This window comes from Pyxicephalus adspersus, chromosome 7, assembly GCF_032062135.1.
Source record: "Pyxicephalus adspersus chromosome 7, UCB_Pads_2.0, whole genome shotgun sequence".
NCBI classification, from domain to species: domain Eukaryota; kingdom Metazoa; phylum Chordata; class Amphibia; order Anura; family Pyxicephalidae; genus Pyxicephalus; species Pyxicephalus adspersus.
This window is the reverse complement of record NC_092864.1, coordinates 29,814,667-29,841,362: the sequence shown is the minus strand read 5'-3', so window position 1 is coordinate 29,841,362 and position 26,696 is coordinate 29,814,667. Positions and strand designations below refer to the sequence as shown.

Genomic DNA, 26,696 nt, shown 5'->3' with positions numbered 1-26,696 from the left:
CTGCTCAAAGATGGGGCCTTCATTGGTTCTTCTAGTGAATCTCCTATGCTAGCCTGCAGGGTACATCCAGTGTGTTTGAGCTAGAAGGTGGCTGCCTCTAAGCAGTGTCCTCAAGGTCTGGTTTTCTGGTTGCTGGCGAGAGCTAAGAAGCAGCTGCTTTGTGTCATTGCAAGAAGAACCTGTAGCTCCTGAAACAAGGTGAATTGCCAAGGTGAAGAAAATCCTACACTGGGACTCCCAGATTACAAAAAATGGATAATTGCCAAGGCTGAATCTTCGGCTGATTTATCTTAATTCAGCCAGAAGAACTTTTGATTCATTGAATGAGGAGCATTGCCAAAAATAGGAGAGTCCATTTTGAGTGGCTAATAAGGCTTGATAAGGTTGAGTCTTCTGCTGAAAGGTGTGTATTGAGGGCTAAGAGTTAGCTGGACCTCAATTATCACAAAGTTAATAAAAGAGGTGATTTTGCAAAGGTTGAGTCTTCTACTGAGTTATCTTAATTCATCTGGAAAAATGTCTGGTTCATGGGATGAGGATCATTATAAAAAGTAAGTGTTCTGCTAAAGGGCGTCTAATGAAGCTTGAGAGGTGCCTTCTCTAGGACATTGGGACTCCAGGATTAAAGAATGATGCTAATTTCCAAGGTTGATTCTTCTGCTAAGTTATCTTAACTCAGCCAGAAGAACTTTTGGTTCATAGAATAAGGACCCCTGCCAAAATTAGGAGCTCCCCTGAAGAGTGTCCAATAAAGCTTGAGAGGTACCTTCTCTGAGACATTGGGATTTCAGGTTTAAAGAATGAGGAAAAAATTCCAATGTTGAGTCCTCTGCTGAATAGTGTCTCAAGAGAGATGCTCTGCTACGTTGGACTTCCTAGGTTATGGAAGAAGGAGAACTCCACATCAGAGAACTTAATTCAGCCAGAAGAAAGACTCCTTTCTCAAATTTAAGACACCTGATATTGCTATGGGAGGATTCGGTGCAAATCCTAATCCAGAATTGACTATAATTGGATCATAGATTCATACAGTTGCTATTACCAGATGATCTACATCCATGACCAAGAAGCTAGAGATTTGGCAAGTTTCTATTACCATGAATGCCATATAATCTGGGTATCCCCAACCCATTCTCCTTATATTTACTAACCAAAAAGATCTGAAAAGAAGTTCTAAAGTTACTGGCATTCAGAATACTTTTCCCATTGCACACCATAGACCCAACCCTGAGAGCAGAGACCTCCCTAAATACTGCAGAATCAGCTATCCTGGGTGCACTGGGATAACTAACGACATTTAGAGAAGCCCACCAATGACCCAACCCCGCTGAGGGCAGTTCTACACACAAATCAGGAAATCAAAGTGATAAAATGATCACAAAACACAACATACATATTTACTCTTTTTATTGAGCAATAAACAAGAGTGACAAGTTTTATTTTATACGTATACGTATAACAGGTCCAAAGATATTGTCCCTCACCTGGAACTGTGTCACAGTGAGGAGGTAGATGGAATAAAATACAAATCATTTTTAGGTGGTGACTCGGCGAGTTGCTTGTTTGTTGATCTGGGAAATACAGCAACTCCCTCTCATAATATGTCGATACATACAAACAATACAAAATGATGGTATAATGAGTATAAAAACACAAATCAATCAATCGACAGTGACACGTACAAATGTTTCTGGTGGCTTTCAGAGCAGACAGTGATCATTTCACCTATCAGACCAATCAGCATAAAGTATGTCTGCTGAATGCTGGGTAAGTCGTTTGACTTTAAAGCTCAACTCTAAGCAAAATATATTTTATATACTTTTCACTGCAGTGAAAGTGACAATATAGTTAAATACTAGTGTGAAAATCAATTTTTACATTAGCTTGTTTTATTCCCCTGCACAGTGAGGCTGGAGGAGGGAGGGCTGGCGCTATAGGGTAATTGTTGTATAATGCATTGCAAAATGCAACAATCTAATATTATCAGGTACATGGAGTTTGCTTAGTAGAGGGAGGGGCATAGGGGGGACCCCATAGTTCCTTCATAGTCCAATCTGCAGGCTGTGGGAGGAGAGGTGGACGAGCTGTATTGTTGAGTTATTACAGAGAAAAGTGTGGTCACCGATCTGGCTAAGCAATGTGGCAGTGATACCAGAACCGGAAATCTTTGGCAAGCAGTTAATGGCAGATTCACTGCTTTAATAAAAGACCTTTTTGAGTCTAGTTTTGGTTCAAATCATGCAGTTTGGTATGATTAGTCTGCACATAAAACTTTGCAATACAAACAGACCTCCATAGTAGCTTTTATATTATATTTTAGTTTCTTTTATTTTTGCAGAATTATTGTATAGGCTTAATGATTTTAATTTGCTTTCTTTTCAGTTTCAGCTTGTCCATCAGATTAAAGTATTGGATGTTAACAGAATACAGACAACTTAATGTATAGGTAAAAGGTAAGTTTTAAAGTCGGTATTTGCCTGGGTTTCGGCAGAACATCATCTGACAATGTCTTGGCCCAGTGATTGGTTCTTTAGGCACCAAACACTTTCTTGTCGGAGGTAACATGTGCATGAAGTTTTCTTAGCTACAGCTCAATGTAAAGCCTAATGGGTTCATTTTAGAAAACCTGAAAATTTTTAGTTTTGAAATCTATACCTTGAGATAATTAAAGTTTTTGTCCTCATGCACCTTACATGAATATGGACACTGTGCACAATGCTGCAGGGGAGGCAAGTGAGACAATTACAGGTATAGGGGGGAAGAAATAAAAAGAAGAGTCCCCAAACAAAAACATTAGATATGTTGCTCCACAGATGGATATATGCATGGCTTCTAGTAAAGGATTAGTACAGGATCTCCTTGCAGGATGCAGTTCTTGGACCTGGATAGTGAAGAATGATGCCATTAACCCTTTGTAGGGTCAAACCTTATCCGACATTGAGCTTACATTCACTTCAGTCCAAGGTGAAACACCACCAGAGGGTATCAAACATGGAAGGGATGGGTTTGGGAAGGAGCGGGTTTTTAGGAGTACTCTTCAACCATCTTTGAAGTTATTCACATTCCACACCTCAACACCCCCCCCCCCCCACACACACACACACACACACATACACACACACCTCTTCCTCCAAAATGTAAAATTCACTTGACCTTCCTCCTAGGTTCAAAGGAAGCCTTATTTCTGCCATCACATGCTCTCTGGCCAGCCCCATATTGAATATTCAGTTATACAGACAGTTGATTACAAAACTTTGGAGCGCAGTTGTGGGGATGAGGGTAACTTAGGAGATAACTATAAAAATATGGCCAAACACCCTTCCAAATCGTTGAGTTCAGGGGTTAATAGTAAAAGGTACTGTTAATGCTACAGCCTTTCATTGTGCACTTTCATCCTCCAACAATTTGGTGGAGACCCTTTTCTGTTCCAGTATACCGGGATCCCTAAGGACCTGTTTTGTATAGAGGAACTTGAGTGCCCTGCACGGAGCTTGTGTCTCGACCCTGTGTACAAAACCAGCTCCCTAAAGACATGGTGTGACCAGTTTCTTGTAGAGGAACTAACTTGAGAATCCTGAACTTGAGTCTGAACTTCAACTCAACTTCCAGAAGAGTGGAGGCTATGACAGATGCAAGGAGACTGGAGGGGCAATTTCATTTCAATACTCATCATTTTTGATTGGGATATGTAAAAACGTCTGATGGTCAGGTGTGCACAAACCTTTGGCCATAAAGGATATAGTTATTGTTTAAATAGCGTTGTGATAACATCTGCAACTAGTCATTAATGTCCATGATGGAAATCATATGAAAGCCCTTGCACTTTGAAGGTTGTGATATAGAAAACACATGGCATTGAAGGCAAATACTTTAAAACTTGGGTTTGCTTACTGAGACTGCTTATAAAAGCTGCAAACACACATAATGAGGCTGGAAAAGATGTGCACAGACAGGACTCTCCATGCACTGTGATTGTGTGGAAATAATTATGACGGGCTGGGCGCCTATCAGATAATCTTCCCCGCAGGGAACTGTACAATGGTATCTAATAAAAGTACACCAACACAATCATACAGATCATAACAGAATACACAAATAATAAAGTTCTTTGGAACAATCATTACTAAGCAACACTTTTTAAACACTGCACCAAACATATTTTCGGAGTCATGTGGAGGCGGGTGGAATAAATGACCTGCTTACTGCTTGAGACTAAAGCTTAGATCTTCAGTTCAGAGTTCAGGGAGATACCTCGAATACACATTGCTACAGAAGAAGTAATAGTGCTCCTCCTGTTTTGTCCTGGCAGTAAAGCAAATTTTAAAAACACTAACCCAGATCCCTCATGATGGTAGCATGATATTTTTGATGAAGCAAGGAAGGGATAGAGTCACTGTCATTGTTTATTACTTTGGGTTCCTAGTGATAAAAGTTTTCTTCATTGGGCCTCATTTATCAAAGCTCTCCAAGGCTGGAGAGGATACACTTTCATCACTGAAGCTGGATGATCCAGCAAATCGGAAATGGATTTGGTTCAGGATTCAAAACAATTTCTAGCAAATAACTTTGAAAAAATCCATTCTAGGTTTGCTGTATCTTCTACAGCCTCAAAAAGCTTTAATAAATCAGGCTCAATGTCCTTCTGCTTGTATTGCTTTCTATGTGCTCCATTAATCCTTACTTTCTGTCCTCGTGACAAAGGTTCCACCAAACAGAAAGCAAGGAAAAATTTGCAACAGGGACACAGAAAAGCAAATCTTAAGATGGGACTTTTTGTGCAAGGAGGAATGTGACAAAAGCAGAAATTATAAAGTTCAGATTCAAATTTATTTAGACTTTTGCTTCCTAAAAATATAAGGGGATTCAAAGAGCCCCAGGTTAAGTTTAGGAATCTGGAGCAACCATGCAAATCAACCCCTAATTCAATTTTAACAGTTTCTGCTTCATTAAGGGGTAATGGTCTCTGATGAAGGACCCTTTGAGCTCCTGAAATATGTTGGCTTTTTATGATACGAAAGTCCTAACAAAATGAACTTTGGACTTTACATATTCTGCATTTGGTGCTTTCCTCCTTGTACAACTAGACCCAAGTTGTATGTTCCATCTGTTAGGTATAAAGGAGGCTTAGACTGAAAATAAATAAGGTCATGCCTGGCAATGTATAGGCCGCCATTGCAGAAGATCCCAAAAAGAATCAATGAATGTTTTCTATTTAGCATGCATTTCAGGTTCATCATAGATGTGTGAATATTTGTGCCTTTTACTTGATTATAAACCTTCAGGAGTACAGTGGACTCATTTCATGTAAGTATAGAAATTTAACACGATGATGGCAAATGCCAATAATAACATTCCAGACCCAACAACAAATGCTGCTAACTAAAAGAGTTGAGAGATATCGCTTTCAATCTGCTAATATTGTCCCCCCAATGTGAACAATTTAGAAATAAAGGTTATTGTAGGTTCTGAAAGCAGCAAAATGACCAATTGGCCCAAAATCATATCAACCCCCAAATAAAATATGAGGTCTATAATAAGAATTGTATTGGCTGGATATCCTGGTTGAGCTTCCCTTGCGTAATTAAGAAGGTCTTACAATATTGTCCTATCAAGGAGAAATTGGATAGGATGGACTCTAAGGCACAGATAAGCAGCAGAATATGGCCCAGAACAAGCTGGACACAATGAGAAGACTTTTCACCCTTTGAACTCCAACTACAAACAAGCAGGTAATGTTTTCTATATTTATGTAGGTGCCAAACAATTCTTTTTTCAAGCATTTGTAAAAGTAAATGTTTCCTAAGAGGAACATAGGGTCTGCCATAGAATTACTACTTGCCTGGCTGCTACGCTAACCCTTAGAACTGACTTGGAACAATTACACAGGTTGAGACCCTCAGCAGATTCGGAAATCCTTATTATATTTCTTGTTTTGGGTCAATAATTTATTTAGAAGTTGAAGGGTGAAGATGTCAGGCAGAGAAGCAGCATGTAAAAGATGTAATTCTCAGCAAAGATTTCCTTTATATGGCCCTGGAAATTGCACACTTTGGTCTGTTTTCATGCTATAATGATATCTTGGTGTTGTACAAGAGTTCCAGCTCCCGGCTATACAGACGGTAAGGAGCTGACTCATGGCATGGAAATTACAACAGAATGACTGTAAGTAGTCTGTTTTCTGGTTGTTTTATAAAAAATGTCAGAAAGTAATCAGCATTAAGTGTAAAATCACAGCAAAAAATAAGGGAAAGAAGGAGGGAGGATTGGATATCAAAGGGAAGGTGGGCAAGAAAAGGGAGGAACGTGAAAAAAGACTCGTTAGGAAGAGAGAAATAGGAAAAAAAAGGTGAATAGAAAGTGGTCAGGGAATAGGAGAGGGAAGTGATAAAGAGGAGGTAAGTGTAAGAGAGGTAAATGGAAATGTAAAATGTAAAGGAGAGAGAAAGAGGGGAGTGGGAAGGGGAAGTGGGAGGGGAAGGGAATGTCTCCTGGGATCAGAAAGGAAATTTTTCCCCCTGTCGTAGCAAATTGTACCAGGGTTTTCCTTGCCTTCCTCTAGATCAACTATGTTTATAGGGTTTTTAACAGTGATATGTTTATTTCCCTATTGGTTGAACATGATGGACTTTTTTCAACCTAACTGACTATGTAACTATGAAAGAAAAATTGGAAAGGAAAGTAGAAGGAAAACTACAGGTAAGTGGTAAGAGAAGGGCTGGAAGAAAGTAATAAGGAAAAGTGATAAAGAAGGAAAGTGATGGGAAAAAGGGGAGAGGGAAGTCATAAGGATTAGGTAAAGTGGAAGAGAGGTATATAGGAATGAAAAAGTGAGAGGAGGAGGAATTGGGAAGGGAAATAACAAAGTGGGAAGGGAAAAAGAACAGGGAAGGAGAGGAAGTAGAAAGAAAAAGCAGAAGCAAATAGAAAGTGACAGAAGAAAGGGATGAAGGAAGTACCAAAAAAAGATGGAAAGGGGAGTGAAATTCAGAAGAAGAAAGAAGTGGTAAAGAAAATTTTAGGATAAGATGATGGTGTAAGTAAAGGCAAAGGAACGTGTCATAAAAGGTGGCATGGCAAAAGGGAAGGCAATTGGTAAGGGAAAAGGAGAGGGAGGGAAAAGGATTGAAAGAAAGGAAAGGAAATTTTATAAGAAGGTATGGGGGTAAATAAAAGGAGGGAAACTAAAGGGAGGGGAAAATTTCAAAAGAGGTGCAAAGGTAAAAAGGGAGGCAATTGGTAAGGAAAAGGGAGAGGCAAGAAAACAAAAATGGAAGTGATAATCTAAAAAGAGAAAAATTAGGAAAGTTCAACAAAGAAGGAAAAGGGAAAGGGGTTTAGTAAAGCAATAGAAGATAAAAAAAGCATAATAAAGCAAGAATCAAAAGAAAACAAATCTGTAGAGAAAAGGAAAACAGGAAAAAAAGCTTATAAAATAAAACATAATATCCATAGAGGTTTTGTAACCCACTCTGTTTGCTGAGCAAAGAGTCGACATCTGATTTCATTAGGAAGTAACCTTTGGTCACAGTGACCCCTGCCCCCCCTTACCTCCAACCCAGTTTTATTATAACAAAGGCATTTTTTTATTAAGAATCTCCCAAAGTATCAGACTTCACTGTGCACAGTGACAGGTTTGTTTTACCCCTTTGTTTTTTTTTTTGGTCTGCTCTAAAATTCGTTTTTTATCACCATGTTTGCTTAGATCAGATAACATACTCTAAATAATTATTTGGAAAGACCATATAATTGGCTGATCAGAGGGTCACTTCTGCAATAAAACAAAGACCTGTCAGTGGTACAATCCAAACTGGCCTTTATACAATAATTTAAAGGAAGTAAAATTAGACAACTGCGTGGAATGTGTGTTTCGTATGCAAAGACTTGTGTTGCATTTGTGTACGTAGGCATGCCTTTCTGATGCAAAGACTGGATCTCAAAGAGAACCTGTCACCAAAAAACATGTTTGCCAAGTCTATCTATAGGTTTGGGAGCTCTCAACTCCATGAAGCTAAAACATTTTCCAATGCATATTATTTAGCAAGGCAAAGAGGAAAGAGCATTTTCTTTATTGGTGACAGATTCTCTTTAAGACCAATTTTTTTACCATTATTGCATTCCACTTGTGTGGAACAGTCAAGACTTGAGAACTTTGTGTCACATGACTTCCACAGTGTTTGAGTGGCTGCCTACATTTGTCCTTAGGCTCCCCATCTGTCATGTAGGGTAATGCAGGTGAGGTTTGGAAACTGGGGTAGTTTAACAGAATTAAAAAAAAAATGAAATTGACACCTTCGAAATGATGCCAAGCAGTGACGGTCTTGTCCTGACGGTAATGGCGAGGTTTCAAAGACAAGTTTGAGCAAAGAGCTTACACTTCAACCAGCCCATTTTCAAAACTGTCATATCATGTCAGTTTAACCCCATTATGTATAAATACAGACACTGTGATAATAGCTGACGGTGCGCAATACCAGACAGCGAATGACTACGGACGCTGCTTGCGCTCCTCCTCGTTGCCTGGATAATACAGGTGGCACTCCGGGTCTCCTCGTATCATGGGTGCTCCAGTGATTGTCTTGCCATTCTGAGGATTAACACACCAGCACTCTCCCCGCTGACCATTCACAGACATCTTGCACTATAAGAGTAAATAATAATCGTGCATATTATTATAGTGCACCTTAATAAATAACCACCCCACCACCAGAGTGCACCAGCCAAGAATACCAAATACCAATTTTAAATATTGCAGTAAATGTTGATTGGTTCCTTTATTCTACAAAAATAAATACTGTATGGCCATCATTAGGCCCCTTTCAGACTTGCTACAGCTGCAAACTGCTGCTGTTAGCTACTCCTGGACACCCCTCTTCAATACCCTGCGATCATTGTATCAATTCCAGTTCAACCTCAAGTGCATTCAACCATTGGGTTTGATATTTTTAAAGCTCTCCAAGACTGGAGAAGATAGACTATCATGGGAGAACCTGGGTGTTCCAGCAATCCTGAAATATATTTATTCCAGGATTTAAAACATTTGCCAAATAATAGCAATTAATTTCAGATTTGCTGGACTACCCAGGTTTTCCCATGATAGTTTATCTTCTACAGTCTTGGAGGGCTTTAATAAATCAGGCCCATCATGCAGTTGAGAGTGGCTGAAATGGCATTTTGCTGCAGATCTTTTTTGGTCTTCCAGCAGCAACTGCAACCACTTTTAACTGCTTTCCAACCACTGTGAGCTGCAGTTGAAGGCAGTTACATTCACGTCAATGGAAGCAGCTGGCTGCTCAAGCGGCGGTCAAAAGCAACATGATGAATCAGCAACCTTGGCCGTAATTCACTGCAACTGTCTGCAACCACGTGCACGATGGTAATTCCCAATCACTTAGTTGAATGGGAGCAGTTGGAAGAACAATTGAGCCTTCAGCAGACCACTGAAGTCAACCGCAGGTCTGAAATTGGGCTTACAGAGACTCCCAGCATTCCTGCTGAATTTCTATGTATTTTAAATTATGGAGAATGTTACAGCAGGAGCTGAGGCACTCAAAGGTAGACAGGGACACCCAAAACTCCCAGGTGGACAAGATGCCCCCTTTATCAAAGTCACACGCTTGCCCAACTAAAACAGAAATGGAAATTGAAGGCTAAACTTTTTTATGCTTTAGCTGAGTGAGCCAAATATCCATAAACCCAACTGACCTGTTTAAGGTTGAAGAGTCCATTCTTGTCGCAGTTGGGGATGTGAAGGGCATACAGGTGTTCCAGCGGACCCCTCTCATCGGGAAGGTTCATGGATGAGATCCTCTCCAGGACTTGGTCCAGCTGCTGCTGACACAGAGTCTGCACAAAGCACATTACACTATTACAGGCTGCTCTGTGATGATGATAACTCTACAGCTACAATTTACTTCCCTATGCTACAATTATACTCTTATATCAGCTCATCATAATTCTATTTTCCTACAGCAATGTAATACAGAAGTGGTTTTGCAAAGGCTTTACTGTCATTGCTGTCTAAGTGTTCATGTCAACAGGCTTTTGTGCACAATACAACTACTTTTCAATAAGTGATATAGGATAATAATGTGATTGACCTTTTCTCCCTGTTTCATGAATGCACTAAATCAATGGTGTATGCCAACCCTAGAATTAATTACAGATATTAATCAATAACATGACAAAGAGGGACTTTTGAAGGCTTAAAACATTTACTAGATTCTAAGAAGCAATCAGCTGCTGCTTAGGTAACTACGTACAATACAATTAGTGCACCAGTAAAATCCTTAATTTTGAAATGAAAAAGTTCCTTATTTAAGTTCACATCAAGAACAATTTCCATAGGTTTCTGACACGTTTTGCAAGTAGACTTACCTTTGGGGAGGTTGAGACATGGAGCAGTTCTAGGTGCGCTTGAGATGTAATAAATAAATCATCCAAGACTGGTATATTTATTTAATGCCTAAGACCTAAGGCAGCAATTTCTTCGGCTTCTTCTAGGCTTTGAGATACATTTGAGTGGAAGAGCTGTTATCCATCTTTGCTCCTTCCTTCCCCACACTTCTCTACCAAGACAGGGGTCTGATCTTTAATTTTACACCTTAGACACATCTCGAACCTCTCCTGAGGAAGCCTACTGGCGAAACGCGTCAGTGGCCAAGACCTATGGAAATTGTTCTTGATGTGAACTGAAATGAGGAACTTTTTTTATTTCAAGATTGAGGATTTCACTCGTGCCAATGCTGTATTATTTTGCTTCTTGGAATCTAGTAAATGTTTTATGCCTTTGTCATGCTATTGATTATTATCTGTAAGTAAAATGTCAATGAAAATGCCAAATACGTCTAGAAGAAGGGAGCACCACAACATAAAGTGACTTACCATACTTTGTATTGTATTAGAAAGCCCATGTATAGCAGCTGTGTCACTCAGGTGCATTGGGGTACTAAGCTGGCCATTGCACACATGCATTTTGAATGTGGAAATTACCTTGATGAAGGCCTTTTAAAAACCTTACAAGTCTGCAAAATACACATTCCTAACCTTTCACAAAAGCTCCATGGTGCTTCCCTCCAGTAACTTTACCAAGGATGAGGTAAAGCCATTAAGTTGCTGCATTCAGGAAAAAGCATTTCTCCAGTCTCCACTCTCAACTTAGTAATCAGCATTGTAACTTTGTGACAAGTCACAAGCAATAAGGATCAATCCTGGAGTGGGTAAATTAAGGGCCATGAGGCCACTCCTTCCTACTAGCTCGGCATCAAGGACGCCATGTTTAACACATTAAAAACCGGAATCTGAACCTGAACAGCCTATTATTTACCAGAATTTCTGAGCTAAGACTGCTTTCTTTAAAACATGACTAGCCTTTTTGCCCTTGCCAGCTTTGTCTTGTATGAGTCCAGGGCGTGACATTCTCACCCTGGACACTGGCCGTGTGTTCTTGACATCATGAGTAATTTTGTTGGTTTTGGATCTTTGGTGCTCATTAGCTTTTTCGCGATTCAAAGCACTTTCCTTCTGTGATGATCGTTGTGTCTTCCTTGGTAGGTTATCATTGGTTGCCACTGGCCCAGCGTCCAAGGTATTGTCTACCAGCATGTTGTCCGGTCGCTCCTCCGGAGCATCTGCATACAAGAAAAGAATTTGTGTTTGTCAGCATCAACAGTTTTAAATCTTATTATATAACATGTTCAAAACAAGCAGGCAGCACGATGACTAAAGGATTTACATTTTACCCTTGCAGCATTATTCTGAATTGGATTCCCACCAAGGAACCTTTCTGCAGAAAGTTTTTCCCAAGTTTGTACGGGTTTCCCCTAATATGCAGGTTTCTACCCGTTGCTTCTAAGTTTGTATGTTTTCACCCAGTGCAGACTTAGTATGCATTAATGACTGCAGTAGGGACTTTATTAAGCAGAGGTAATTTTCAAGGTAATTCAGCCTTAGCTTTGCTGCCCTTTGCTCCACGTTGGATACTGGGAGGGATCAGTATCCAACGTGGCTTCATGCCTAGATTTGGAAATGAATAAGGAAGTTTTATACCCTGTTAGGTTCCTATAATAGTCTGTGACCCTCTTGGGAGATTGGGAATTGCTACCTAAACCTGGGGTGGTGGGTCTTGAGTTTTGAGAAGTGCCTAATGAACTTGAACCCTGCAATGTGCATTCAGAGTCTGGGGAGACAATGCTTTATCTAGGCAAGTGTACAGTAAAAAGGTAATAGCCTATGTGAGCTTGTATATTTGAAATATAAGGAGTAGTTGACCACTGATGTATAGGGACAATACACTGACCACAAATGTAAAAAGGACACTCTGCACAACATACATGTGCTACATGATCACTCCACAGCAATCTGTTCTGTACATGATACTGCATATACCACTGCATTCTGCATATATTCACTGCAAGACTGAATTTAAAATCAGAATACCACTATGCAAGACTGAAAGATTGGAGTTCAGATCTCTGTACCATACACTAGCACATACTAAATTTGTTACCTTACATTTCTGGTGTATTGAACCATTGAAAATGTGCAATCTGCCCTTGAAAGCTTGTTTTAGACTTATTGCTGTAACTCTAAATCAGTGTTTCTCTACCAGGGTTTCTCCAAAGGTTGCTGGGGGTTCCTTGAGCAATGAGCAATGTGTGACTCTCAGGTCAGTTTAAGTGACACCAATGATCTTTTTGGCTATCTGTAAGGGTGACATTCTTCCCAATGGCCAGCAATGTAAGGGGAATTCTTCTTACTGACCACCATGCTAATATACTGTGAGCTGTGGGTGTAGTAATTATAGCCATGAAGACCTGAAAGTTATTTCAAGCATTGCTTTGTTTTTCATGTGCAAAAAAACAGAAAGTATGTAAATGATAAATATATCTTTTAAGTATCTTTTTTTCTGTGATCGACCATTGGAGGTGGTTTAAAATACATAATTTCATAAATACATTATAAAATACAAAAAGTGTCCCAAGCATTTATTCTGTATTGGCCTGGCCAGAGGTGTGGCAGGGGTGAGTATTCTGCATTGATATTTGTGTTGCTAATCATTTCCATATCAGAATGGAATGATATGTGCTTGGCTATAGCTGATACTCAGGGCCTGATTTGTTAAAGCTCTCCAAGGCAAACGAAGATACACTTTCATCAGTGAACCTGGAATGGATTTAATAAAAGTCATTTGAAATTTGTTAGCAAATGTTTTCAATCCTGGACCAGATACATTCCATGATTGCTGTATCACCCAGCTTCACTGATGAAAGTGTATCTTCTCCAGCCTTTAATAAATAAGGCCCTCAGTATCTATTCATAAAGATTGCCAAGCACATAAATCTTTAGAATCCTCGTATTCATAGGACATTGGAGGAGACACAAAGTCTCAAAAACATTACCCAAAAAGGTACCTTGGGACTGACAGCATGTTCCCAAGGGGCGTCGGGAAGAGAATGAGTGCATACCACAGTGCGCTTGTGACCCTACAACATGAAATTCAGAACATTCCTCAAAGTTTGTGACAAAAACATATTTGGCAATCTTGTGGCCTTTCATAGTCAAAATTGTAAATTTAAGCCCCTTTAATCTAAATTGGTTACCCTTGGGAAATCATGTAATGTGTTGTTACCGTCTTGTCCCGGTCACTTTAGGTTAAGCAAACTCTTTCCCAACAAAGTTTTGGCCGCTCATTTTCTCAGAAGGAACGGATCTTCTTTACTGCCCTCTTCTCACCCAGTTTTGTCCTGTTTTAACCATTTTTGCTTAGATTGATTTAAAGAAATAAATTGTTCGATATAAATTGCAGTAAGAATTGATTTCTGCATTATGCTAACACTCATTGTGCACGTTACTTAGTACCACCTACCCAATACCCATAATGGGGTAGCATGGGCAGCCATAATACCCATGAAAAAGGATTTCAATTTGGCAATAAAATACAGTTCTTTTTTTTTAGGTTTCTAAGGTGTGCCAAGAAAATGTTCCCCAAATATTACCCAACAATCAAACTGAACTCTTCTCAAGAGACAGGCTTCCTGCTGTACATGCCAAACTCTGACCTTACAATCTGCATGTTACAGCAACAATCACAATTTATCATACCAGGAAATATTTTGTAATGTAAACCTGCTCAGATTGGATCATTTGGTGTCCATTGTTGCCTAAATTTCAAAACTACGCTGGCAGAAGTGAAACCCAATGTGGGGGTTTTCTGCTGCAATCCTCCTTTGTGGATAAAGCTGGGGACGACTAAAACCACTGCCATACTTTTTTTTCTATTTTGCCATCTGTGTTTTGTTAGGGTGAATTTATTTTACTTCCTGCCCTGCAGATTCACCAGGAACGTATAGGATTCATTTTTAGACTATTGCCATTGGAACAATCTTTCCCCTCGTGATGTCAGCTCAGAATTTTGGATTTACCCACACTTTGATTCCTGGTGACTACCGGTAGTACAAAGAATGGATCTTCAGTACGGAGACACTGACATTAAAAAACTGAGAGGGGATCTTACCATTTACCACTCTATGTAAATTTGTAAAAGTTTAGCCTTTACCAATACAAGTCTAAATGTATACATTCCTGATAACACAAAGCTACAGTATATTTTGTCCAAAAAAGCTTCATTTTTGTTCATTAAAAAGCTGCCCATAATTCGAGTGACTTGCAGACAGGACAAAGCATTTCCTCAATTTCCTCTCCCACATAAGCAGAATGCAATATTGTAACTTTGTAACAATATATCTTCCCTTTAAAAAAACAATCAGTTCAATGTTTTATGCCTAAACATAGTTTTTAATCTAGCTATACTTTGTAAATACATCATGGTTATAAATGCAGTCATATTTGCTCATTGCATACTTAAATTCAAGTTCTTGGTACTTTGGGTCTGATTTATTAAAGCTCTCCAAGACTGGAGAAGATGGACTATCATATGAGAACCTGGGTGATCCAGCAAACCTTGAATGGATCTGGTGCAGGATTTAAATCAATTGCCAACAAATAGCTAATGACTTTGAGGAAATCCATTCCAGGTTTGTTGGATCATCCAGGTTTTCCCATAATAGTCTATCCTCTCCAGTCTTGAAGAGCTTCATTAAATCAGATCCATTGTCTACATGACACCTGGTAATATTTTAACAGTTGTTGACCTCTGGTAGAGATTACTTGGTGCTGATGTCTGCAATAAATACCAAAAGTAAACATAGTAATATAAATAATATTAGGAAGAGAAGACTTGGTTCACAATTTTAATTTGCTCCAAAGGTGTGTAAAAAGCTTAGGGTCAGGGCTCTCTGTGGGTCACCTGGCTTTGTCAACAACAAACTGGTGACACCATGTTTTTATGGAGCTGGCTTTGTACACAGGGGAACAGTCATGAGAAGGGAGCCTTTCCCAAACTGATACTACAGGGTTGGAAGAGCACAATTGTCTTAGTATGATGTAGAATATAAAACAGGACCCTTCACTAGAAACACCCGAGGTATCCACATTTCTTTGCCTATATAGTATTCCTATACAAAGAAGTCATCCTGACATCCAATCACGCAGAATTTTCAGAAGCAATGGAACCTATACTGGAAGAAGTGGGAGATGCACAACACCAGAATAATAAACTAGACAGAAAACATCAAAAGTTTATTATTACAATTAGAAAAAAAACTTGAGCATGCAAAATACAAACAGTACACCCTATACCATGGGTCCCCAAATGGAGCCCAAAGGGCTGAATGTGGTTTTTTGCTGTCCTATTCTTCCCTTTGACACCAATGATTGGCAAATATTCTTCAATTTGCCACCAATGATGGGACACACTTCTCTCTTTGCCACCAATGATGGGACACAATTCCTCCATTTGCCACCAATGATGGGACACAATTCCTCCATTTGACACAATTTCCTTCTTTGACACCAATGATAAGGCATAAATCCTCCCTTCAATTGGGAATTATTCCTCCCACTGACATCACTTAAAAAAATTTGAACATAGAAATATTCTACTCAATGGCATTACTGATGATGCCCAATTTCTTTTACTGCACTATTTATACAGCAATACTCCTCCCACTGGCACCAATGATAGGGTTTTATTTCATCTCCCATTGACCCCAGGAGCTATTTCTTTTTCTTTTTTTTTTTTTTTTAATCCAACTGATCACTAAACCTAGGGCACTGTAACTTCTAAAGATACCTATGGGGGGAAAATTTCTACTCCCATATGTGGCAGTGTGGTCCAACTAAAGTCTAAAGAATAGTGAATGGCTCTTTGTTTGTAACCCTTTAGCATAAGTCAAGCCAAAAATTTTTCCAAAAGTATTAGAACTGATGTTCTCAGGGGCTCCATTTAAGAGATTTCCCCTCACTTCTTGTAAAAGTTGATCTCAGATAGCAAAAAACCCAACAGAAATTGTATTACTTCCCCACTCTAGTAAAAACTTGAAAAATTGTTTTTGACTTGCCATATATCACTTTAAGAACCCATGATATATCCCATATCCCACCTAAAATATACGTACGTATAAATCATAATGGGATGCACACAAGAAAATATATACAGCCTCTGTATTACATACATTAGTGGAAAAGACTCAGCACCCCCTGATGAAATAGCTCTGCAACCGTATGAGCGGAGGTTGCTGGTTCATGTTTACCTTGGAAGCAGAATTAGGCCATGGGGATACTTACCTGTCCCTGAACTGTTGTGAGCACCATCATCTTCTCCTGTCTTCTCTCCCCCATTCTGGTCTTTGGCCATCTTCCTACAATAAGGACCTGCCTGATGCAAACTCTGATGCAACTTTAGTTCCACTTTAGCTGGTTCTTTTACGTTCTTGGGGTTTGCCTTCATTTCCACCCCACCTAATATATCAATAATCTCTCCTAAACTCACATATTATTTTACCTTCTACATTTTTATAGTATACAGCTCTAAATGAGTAATGGTTTACCCATCAATTTTGATATTGCTAAGCTCCAAGACATAGGTGAATAATAACTTTGTTCATCAGTGTTTATATTACAGAGATTTTTCACTATGGGTTTTCCCTTATGATTTACATGAGTTTGTTTTTGAGTGTTTTTATTATGCTAGGGTGTGATATTTGTATTTTTGTATACTCATAAATCAACGTTTGACAACTGCCATGCTGCAACATGTTTTAGGAGTGTGTTCTCTCTTTTGTGGCTGTATAAACTTTATTGCGCTTTGGACAAGATCAGTGTATATCAGTATATCTCCAGGTCCTACAACTTTCATCTGTGCCATATGTCCAAAATATGCCCCTACCTGTCCCCAGAGACCACCAAACTTCTTATACATGCTTTTATCATCTCTCGTCAGGACTACTATAACATCCTCCTCTCTGGTCTTCCACTAACCCGACCCTCTCCTCTACAATCTATTATAAATGCTGCAGCCAGACTTATCCATTCTACCCACCTACCTACCTGATACACAGCCTTCCCTCTGCTGCCTCTCTTTGTATTTCACTTCATTGGCTTCCATTTCACCTTTTGATCAAATTCAAGCTCATGTGCTTTGCCTTCAAAACTCACCTACCTGTCTTTTTCTGTCTCTTAAACGTTCACTACTCAACCCAATACTCCATTACCCCCCCCCCCGTATTGTGTGCTACTTCCCCCACCTCTCACCTCTTCAGAGCAGGGTCTTCTCCTTCTGTGTCATTGCTACCCCTATTTCATGTACAGCGCTGCATAATTTGTTGGTGCTATATAAATATAGTTTATAAATAATAATATCTGATAGGTATACAATATTATAAACATTTTTTGGTATTACTTTCTCTAGCAAATAAATATTTCTGAATTTCAATATTCTGGTGTTCTGCTGGTTTACAAGATCAGGCAGCGGCTATCGGCAAAGGACGCTGACAACACTTTTTATAGCCTGCAGTGTGTTGTCACCTTCCTTATGGGCTTATTGGCACATACTTTGTTCCTTTACTAATCTTTCGGTAAGAGATTAAAGGTAAAGTCGTCATTATAGACGTATTTCAGCCATGTACGTTGTTTGGCAGGAGTTGGAACATTCCTACTAAACAATATTGGTGCTATAGGATGGCAACTCATCCACCCTGAAATTCCACAGCTGCCTGGTAGCCATTGTTGCATTCTTAAGAGAACATTTCTATAAGGTGAGAGCCTGCAGGGACCTGCCCTCTCCCCATCTATTCTACACAACATCTCGTGAGTTCCTGAAAGTACAGCTAATATTCGCTCATTGCCAGTACAATCCTTGGATTATCCTGTGTTTACACAGTGATTACAGAATATGGCTCCTGTCCATCGCCATCAGCACATCTGAAACATTCCTGTGCAAGATCGACACACTAAACCCCGGGTGCCTGCTAAGGAACATGCACTTTTGTTTGGAGAAGCCAAAAAGCTCAAGCATGTGACTTCTTGTTTGTGCTTGCGACGCTCATCCCGCGCTTTAACTGTGTCCTCGTCCCTTGGAGGTCAAGGCGATGGCAGAGGTGATGCGTGTTTTTCACATGCATGCTTCATGTCCCCTGCGAACATCCCCTTCTTTGCTATATTTGTCGAAAGAATTTTGACTTTTCTAAAAAATGAGTTACGTCAGCTTGTCACCTCATCTAGCGGCCCCCTGTCGCCTCGGATGTTGGAGATTATTCCCAAAAAGTTGGAGAGGTGTAAATTCTTCTTCTGTGACAACATTTTTGGAGTTTATTTGGATGAGAGTTTAGCATAGTGCAGTTAGCATCCAAAGCGGCTGTGTAATTTGGTTTCCAGGGAAAATGTAGGAACTAAAAACTTGCAGTTTGGGTTTCTGTGTTTTTAGCAACCCCACAATTATGACAATAAGTTTTGCCTTATGCTTTAATTTTTCATAAATATATAACAATTTTACCATTTTGAAATTCTAAGCGTCTGGAATGTATATGTGTATGCCTGTGCGGAGATCCACTTGATTCTGATTTTGTAGCTGGGCCCCGAAGAAGGCCCTTTTAGGGCTCCTGAAATGAGTTGGACATTTGAGCTATAAAAAGAAAACGCTTTGTCCCAGATGTTTCGATTTATCATTCTCTCACATTGATTATCCTATAATGTAATATTACATGGTAAGCAAAAGGTTCCATTTTGGCACCCCTTTGCCCATCAAACACAAATGGCTTTAAAAGAAAAATTTGTAAATGGAACAGTTCATTCCCCCAGTAAAATTACTGGGTCCCAGTCTCTGATGTTGCCATGAGAATGGACTATTGTAATGGACTGGAGTGCATTCTTACTTTATATTGACCTCCTCAATACTCTGACATCACGTCTGCTATCCCCAAACATCAGAAGATGGACAGTGGTATTTTTTTTTTCTTTTGGGAAGTGGAAAGTGGGCATTAGCAGCATTTTTGGGGGAGAAACTGTTTTCATTTTTACATATGATTTTTAAGCTATTTGTGTCAGGATGACCAAGGGTTGTCCCAAAAGGTGGACCATCCATTTGCCATGTATGTAGAGCCAAAATTTCTCTGGTTCTGTGGACTCAATGGGAAGTAATTTTAGGGTTTATATGTCCTGTTGGGGAGATTTCCCTCTAGTTCCCTCTAGTTTCTGTCCTGGAGACTCAATGGGAGGTGAGAGAAGAACCCTAATTAGGGGCATTCCCCTAAATTGATAATTATCACCAGATAACAGGCATTCCCCTTACCACAAGTTTTGACACAACTCCAATATTCTCCATTTCTTGTCACTTCTGGCCTGGATAGGGGCTCCCGATGATGTGTTTTGTTATTTTCTGCATTTGTTGCACATTTGTAACATTTAATACAGACCAACAAACTATCATTGACTTTAATGCCACAGTCCATTGGTAGTTTGTTGATTTGTGTTGCATGTTTCTAATGCATGACAGTTCAGAAACTGCGTCTGACCTGCTGCACTGCTTTTCTTTGCATGCAGCACATCCTAATGACATGCATTTCGACTGCAGATAACGCAAGTCAATCGCAACCTTTTCCATTGGACCCATGCAGCTAATTTGCATATTACAGGCTTGAGAAACTGAAACTCCAGAAATCTCACAAGAGATTAAATTATTAGTTGTTATGTAGAAATTATTTTTATTTCTTTAAAATAAACAGCAAGATATCACTTTATAAATACCTCCCTGAGAAAATAAGGACATAGCTGCAAATAAAAATCAAAAAGAGTCATCACATCCTCCATTATTATTTTAGTTATTGCTGGAGATAATCTTTGGTGGTCTCAGCCATCCTCTGGTTCTCTATCACAATCGCAAGTTTAGTTCCCATCCACCTGGGAAATTCAGGTAAGGCACTTCCTTTCCTAGGCTGACAATGCTTACTACACTGGCTCTATGGAGGATAAGTGTTGTCACCCAAATTACCATTTTCTCTTCTCATTGTGAGAAGGTATTTGTGGTCTTTAAAACATATAGTCCATCATGTCCAACCACTAGAGAAATAAACATATCCCAGATATAAAACCCTATGGACATTGTTGATCCAGAGGAAGGCAAATGGTACAATTTGCTCCAACAAGGGTAAAAATTCCTTCCTGATTCTGTGAAGCAATTGGAGGTTCCCTGGATCAACAATTTCTGTTATCTTTACTTTAAAGCCTTAATACCCAGTTATGTTCTGTGCTTAAAGCAATCTATAGTAGTTGCTGAAACTACTTCCTGAGGGAGCCGATTCCACATTTTCACAGACCTTACAGTGAAGAATCCCTTCCTTATCCGGAGCTTAAACTTCTTTTCCTCCAGACGCAAAGAGTGCCCTCTTGTTCTTTGTAATGATCTCAAAGTGTATAATGAGGAAGAGAGTTCTCTATATGGACCATTTATATATTTATACAGGGTGATCATATCCCCCCTTATACGTCTCTTCTCAAGGCAGAATAGATTCAGTTCAGCTAATCTCTCCTCATAGCTGAGCTCATCCATTCCTTTTATTAATTTAGTGGCCCTTCTCTGCACTCTCCAATTCCACAATTCCACAATGTCCTTTTTGTGATCTGGTGACCAAGGCTGGACTGCATATTCCAGATGTGATCTAACGAATGCGAGGTCTAACAAGCTGGGAACAATGTAAATACAATATTTTTGCCAGGATCAATGGGTATTTTGTTGCATTTATTAAACAGATCTAACAAAACACTTTATGAATCACACAGGCACCTCCACCAGAAGAAACATTCACCGTCCCACATATGTGAAGGAACATGTAAGGACACCGAGAAGAAAATGAGATATCAGGGGCACCAATCGATGTCTGAGGATGTTCTGAACATTACAATGCGAACATTCAACTGATATTTATTTACTGTTACCTCCGAACAAAAACTAGGAGCTGTGTGCCAGGGGTAAAGCTGCGCCCACCACCCTCTGCAAACATCACACACTCTCCCTGCAGTCAATTCTCACTCATCAAACAAGCCGTGAAAGTGAGTCAGACGGGGGAACTCGGGGTTATGCCTGGGTCTGATTTTAAAAAAGACCTCCGCTCATAGTGAACTCTTCACTATGCTGGTAGAATTGGCCAAGGGATTGAAGGCAACTGCATAGAGTTTGCATATTCTACCAGAGTTTTTTCAAACATAACCGTAGGTTCATTAGCTTCCCCACAAAGTTGTCCTTGGACAATGGTAGAGACATTAGACTGTGAGCTTTATGACTGATAGTGACATGTCTATGTCAACTATGGACTCAATATATCGCTGCAGAATATGTTGGCGCTATATAGATACATATTGATGGTTATGAATTAGCAACAGGAAGAAGAGGTGGCAATTAAGTGAACCTTTGCCTTGCCACAGGATTTCTTTAAAGTGAAGCTGTCATCATATATATATTTTTTTATGTGCAAGTTATACAATGTCAGTGTAAGAATATAGAGTGTATAGAGTAAAAGAATATAGAGTGTCAGTGTAATACCCCAGTTAATAATTTCTTCCAGTACTTACAACGATGAGGTCTGGGTGTTCATTTAGAGGGAGTTTTGTATTGACTGAGGGTTATTGGACTGGTTATCTCTGTTCGCTGGGACACTTGCTGGAGGCTATTGCTGGGGGTTTGCATGACATCCACATTCTCACACTCATCTCACATTCATATTTAAATTTGCCCTATGCCAAATGTTGTTGAGATGCCCTCTCCTTAAGGCAGGTGATTTCTTAAGAAGTGTTGGAGCAATGGCAGGCGTAGCCAAGGGTGGGCCCCTATGAAGAACTGACTTGGGGCCCCCCCATTGAAATGGTTAGGTTCTGGTGCGTTTGCAGCAGCACACTGTGCACATGCCAATGTTCCCTCATGCATTGGAATAAACTACAAAATGAATGCCACCATAGCATGTTCCACCAAACTTGCTGCCGTACCATTGCGTATACATTTTATTGTGAATAGAACCCAAATGATAAACACAAAAAATGCATTACAGAGTTGGTAAATGTAGTCTTTGGTGAGATTTCCAACAATATAAAACAGTACAAATCATATTGATAATGGTGAATAAACACTCATTAATCATTATCATTTCAGTGCCAATCAGAACCACGTGGAACCAGATGACAATCACAAATACGGCCGCGCTAACACTAAATAGCTGTAGTCAAAGCTGGTTAAAGGTGTTTTCAATTGAAGCAAAACTGCTTAGCCTATAATTTGTAAAAATTGTCATCTGCATGGATCTGAAATATTTATTTTGTGGGTGACCTTTAGAGTGTGCAGGGCTGAACCAGACAAAAGTTTATAAAACCACTAAACTGGGACTTTCCTGTTCTATAGTATGACAAACAAAATCACGTACAATCACACATTTGTATGGTAGCACAGTTAAAGTTTTTAATGTACAGCGCTGCATAATATGTTGGCGCTATATAAATCCTGTTTATTAATAAAAGTAATAATAAAGTGAATAAAAGTTCCACTTTGAAAATTTAACACCAGGTAGTCCCTCCAAATCAGGGGCAGATGGAGGGTATAAAGAGGGTAAGACCCTCCAAAACAGGGGCAGTTGCATTTGTATAGTTGGAGTGAATGAGGAAAGAAGCTGCAGGAGCTCAGCATTGCTGAGATGCAACAAAAACTAAAAACTGTGATAGTTTTGCAAACCTAGTCCAGCTGAGGTTTACAGAGAAGATGTCAGAGAACTTAGGAGACCTTTCAGGGGTTATTGGGATGTGTTACAAAGAGCTTCAGTGCCAGAACCCAGCCAGCCAACTCTTATGCAATAGTCACACAAATACGAGACAAAGTCTTTGTTTTGTTATTCTATAACCAGAATGGTCCGCTGTATGCCAGCTCGAGTCTGGTCCCCAGCATGCTGTGTCCAGTCACTCTGTCCTTGGACTGTTATTATAATGCATATGGCTGTAGCATTCCAGCCTGTTTGTTCTTTATCTGCAGCTATATGGGTCAGAGAAACCCCAAGGGGCAAATATTTTACACAAGTTAATTTATTAGGAAAATCCAACCAAACAACTAAAATAAAAAATATTGTACCTGCCAAATAGTGTGTTCAAATTAAAGTGGAACACATGTGACAGTCCATGCAATCTTTTACATCTACTAACAACTATATAGCGCTGACTAGATAGAAACTGATTACGGTCCTCAAATCGCATAGCAGTGTTGTTCATATTTGCCTCAGTTCAGCTTATTGTTGGCCACCAATAGATGGTGCTGTGTCCTCGTGTAAAGTATATCACAAACTTTTGCTGTCTGAGACATTATTGGAGTTTGTTACACACTTTGAATGAAGCCAGACCACCATCTACTGGTGGCAAACAAGAAAGCACAAAAGATTATTTAGGAGCAAGTGACCTACCATACCTAGTTCAAAATTACAATATACTTTAACTTGTAAAAAAAAGAGATAAGAAATACAGACCTGATATGTTTCAATGTATCAACTACTACTATCAACTACTACCTTTCTATGTCACCGTCTATGTTCCAAGACACTTTAGGAAAATTAATAATTTTGGTCATACCAACCCTTTGTGTGTTCCTGAGTTTAAAAATCACTGCCACTGGGGGATCAGGTATTAAATAGCACTATATCTCCAAATGAGGGGCAATTGGGAGGTACGAAGAGGGACAATCCTTCTAAATGAGGGGCAGTTGGGAGGTATGAAGAAGGACAGTCCTTCCAAATCAGAAGCAGTTGGGAGGTATGAAGGCAGTTGGGAGGTATGAAGAAGGACAGTCCTTCCAAATCAGAAGCAGTTGGGAGGTATGAAGTGGGACAGTCCCTTCAAATCAGAGGCAGTTGGGAGGTAGGAAGAGGGACAGACCTTTCCAAATTAGGGGCAGTTGGGAGGTAGGAAGAGGGACAATTCATCTAAATGAAGGGCAGTTGGGAGGTATGAAGAGGGACAATCCCTCAAAATCATGGACAGTTGGGGAATTACCACCCAACACCACAAGCATTTGATCCCCACTTCCAAACCACCATTTGCCTACCAACCAAGAAACAGTGTCACACAGGTAGGTGCCAGAATGCTGTGATCTGTACTGGAGCACTATGCTGGTCAGATTATACTATTTATGCTTCAGGCACTAGGAACTGGAGGGTCATTTTAAGTATTTAGAAGGTGCAGGATGCAAAAATAGCCTCAACCTTGACAGAAGCTTATTTATATTTCAGTAAGTAGTGAAAAGGAGACTCAGGAGTCTGTAAAACCAAAATCTTGGACTAAAGTTGCCTTAAAATTTTACAAAAGCAGCCCAGTTAACTGTTTCCAGCTTCTTACTTGCAGTTCTGCTTGAAATGCAACCTCCAGATCCTCCATCCTACCGTGCAAGTTGCTTCACGACCCATCTGTCATGGAGGAGCGTAGTTGAAAGTAACACACTAATTTGAGGCGTTACCGTGTTACCGGCTTTGGCTGTTAAAACACGTTAGCCTCTCAGTAAGTCTGCCCCCGGGGCTGGAATCCCTTTGGCAAGCAAAGCAAAACAATTTTTTTTTCATCTCGATTCATCACTGAGTTAAATACGGCCTCTGGCGCACATCAGCTTGACAGCACAAGGACAATTATAGAGGAGTTCCCCATTCTCATACACAGAATTAGTGAACCGAAACTGCAGCAGTGTCAACAAAAGTCAAAAATATAATAACCCTAAAGACAGACAGAAATCTAAAACTCCCCCTAAATACCCCATTTATCAATGGGGGTAAAGTCAACAAATGTAGATGCAAGGTAGATGGAGCCAAAGGGCAAATATGAAGTGAATGTCCCAAAAGCACAGCATTCCAGCTTCATGCACCCCTACCATTCTGTCAATTGGGGCCCTGGAGAAGGTGGAGGACCTGGGCGTTTGCCAAGTTTGCCCTACTCTAAAATCCTCCCTGCCTCCAAAGCAGCGTTTCTCAACTAGTGTCCTCCAGGTATTGCTAGGGGTTCTATGAGCAATTAGAAGTTGGTGCCCTCTCAGGTCAGTTAAAGTGACACCAATGATCTTTTTGGCTATCTGTAAGGGTGACATTCTTCCCAATGGACAGCAATGTAAGAGACATTCTTCCCATTGATTACCACACTAATGTCCTGTGAGCTGTTGATATAATATATATAGCAGGGGTCTCCCGAAGACCATAACGTTTTTTTAAGGGTACCCCGATGTTAAATAGGTCAAGAGACACTGCTCCAAGGGATACTTGATTTCTACCATTCACCCATCAAAGAGTCTTTTTGACACACAATGTGACATTTTATATGTAGGTGTTAGTAGAGAAGAGTTCCGCCTTAAGACCAAAAAAACCTTCAAGACAGCAACAAAATGTAACAATTATACTGGAAACCATAGATATATGTAAGTATCCAATGACTTGATTTATTAAAAATATTTTTAGCGATAGAACCTCCTAATGTGATTTACACTGATGTGCTTCGTCATGTTGCCTGAAAAAAAAATAGTGATATTCATAGGGGTGGGAACAGTCTAGGTGTAGCTGAACTGTTTAAATTTTCTAAAGAAAATGTTTCTAAAGAAATTCAACATACCAGTGGGAATAGACCACAACTATTACCCTTATACTAATTATAACCCTTACACTATTCCCAATTGTAACCAAACTCTATCCTTAACCATTACTCTAACTGTAATCCTAACTCTTGACCTATCCCAACCCAACCTTACCCTCTAACAGAACCACATTGACACACATGGACTAGGGAGATTCCCCAATGTACTCTTTATGGTATACTAACCCTTTCCCTAATCATTTCTCTAACCTTGATCTATCCCTAACCCTTGCCTTACCTCTAACCAGAACCTTACACTTTTTCTAACTGTAAGCCTAACTCTTTCAATTTCACTAATTCTCTGATTACACCTAATTGTTAACCATACCCTAACCACAAGCATAACCCTTTCCCTATCCCTAACACTATCCCTAACCTAACCATAGCATTTAGCCCATGTCCTAAAAGTAAATTTGACCCTGATCCCCAATTCTACACCTCTCACTCAGTAACAACCTCAAAGCATAGTTGAACATTCTGGCACATTTTTTTGGAGTCTATGCCTCTATTGGGAAGATTTCCAATAGATTTGTTGTTTCTACAGGACAGGGAGTCATGAAAAGAATCTTCTAATTGGGGACACACAATATAAAAGCTACCTCCACAAATAATCTCAGAACTTGATCTCTAAATCTAAATGAACCCCTAACAGCCGGCTTGTATTGACCTCCACC

The 26,696-nt window shown here is 39.7% G+C and overlaps 1 protein-coding gene across 2 annotated transcripts in view; it reads right to left on the bottom strand.

Annotated features, from left to right (window-relative positions):
- Positions 1-1,392: 1,392 nt before the first annotated feature.
- IGFBP2 (insulin like growth factor binding protein 2) overlaps positions 1,393-26,696 on the bottom strand; it is a 45,548-nt gene continuing 20,244 nt past the window's right edge. The window contains exons 2-4 of one of the 2 annotated variants that reach the window (XM_072417962.1): positions 11,368-11,627; positions 9,703-9,843; positions 1,393-8,638 (exon numbers count right to left, since the gene is read on the bottom strand). In XM_072417962.1, the coding sequence (XP_072274063.1) occupies positions 8,486-8,638; positions 9,703-9,843; positions 11,368-11,627 (554 nt within the window). In that variant the 3' untranslated portion in view covers positions 1,393-8,485. The remainder of the gene's footprint in view (positions 8,639-9,702; positions 9,844-11,367; positions 11,628-26,696) is intronic. The other variant, XM_072417963.1, reaches the window with a different exon arrangement.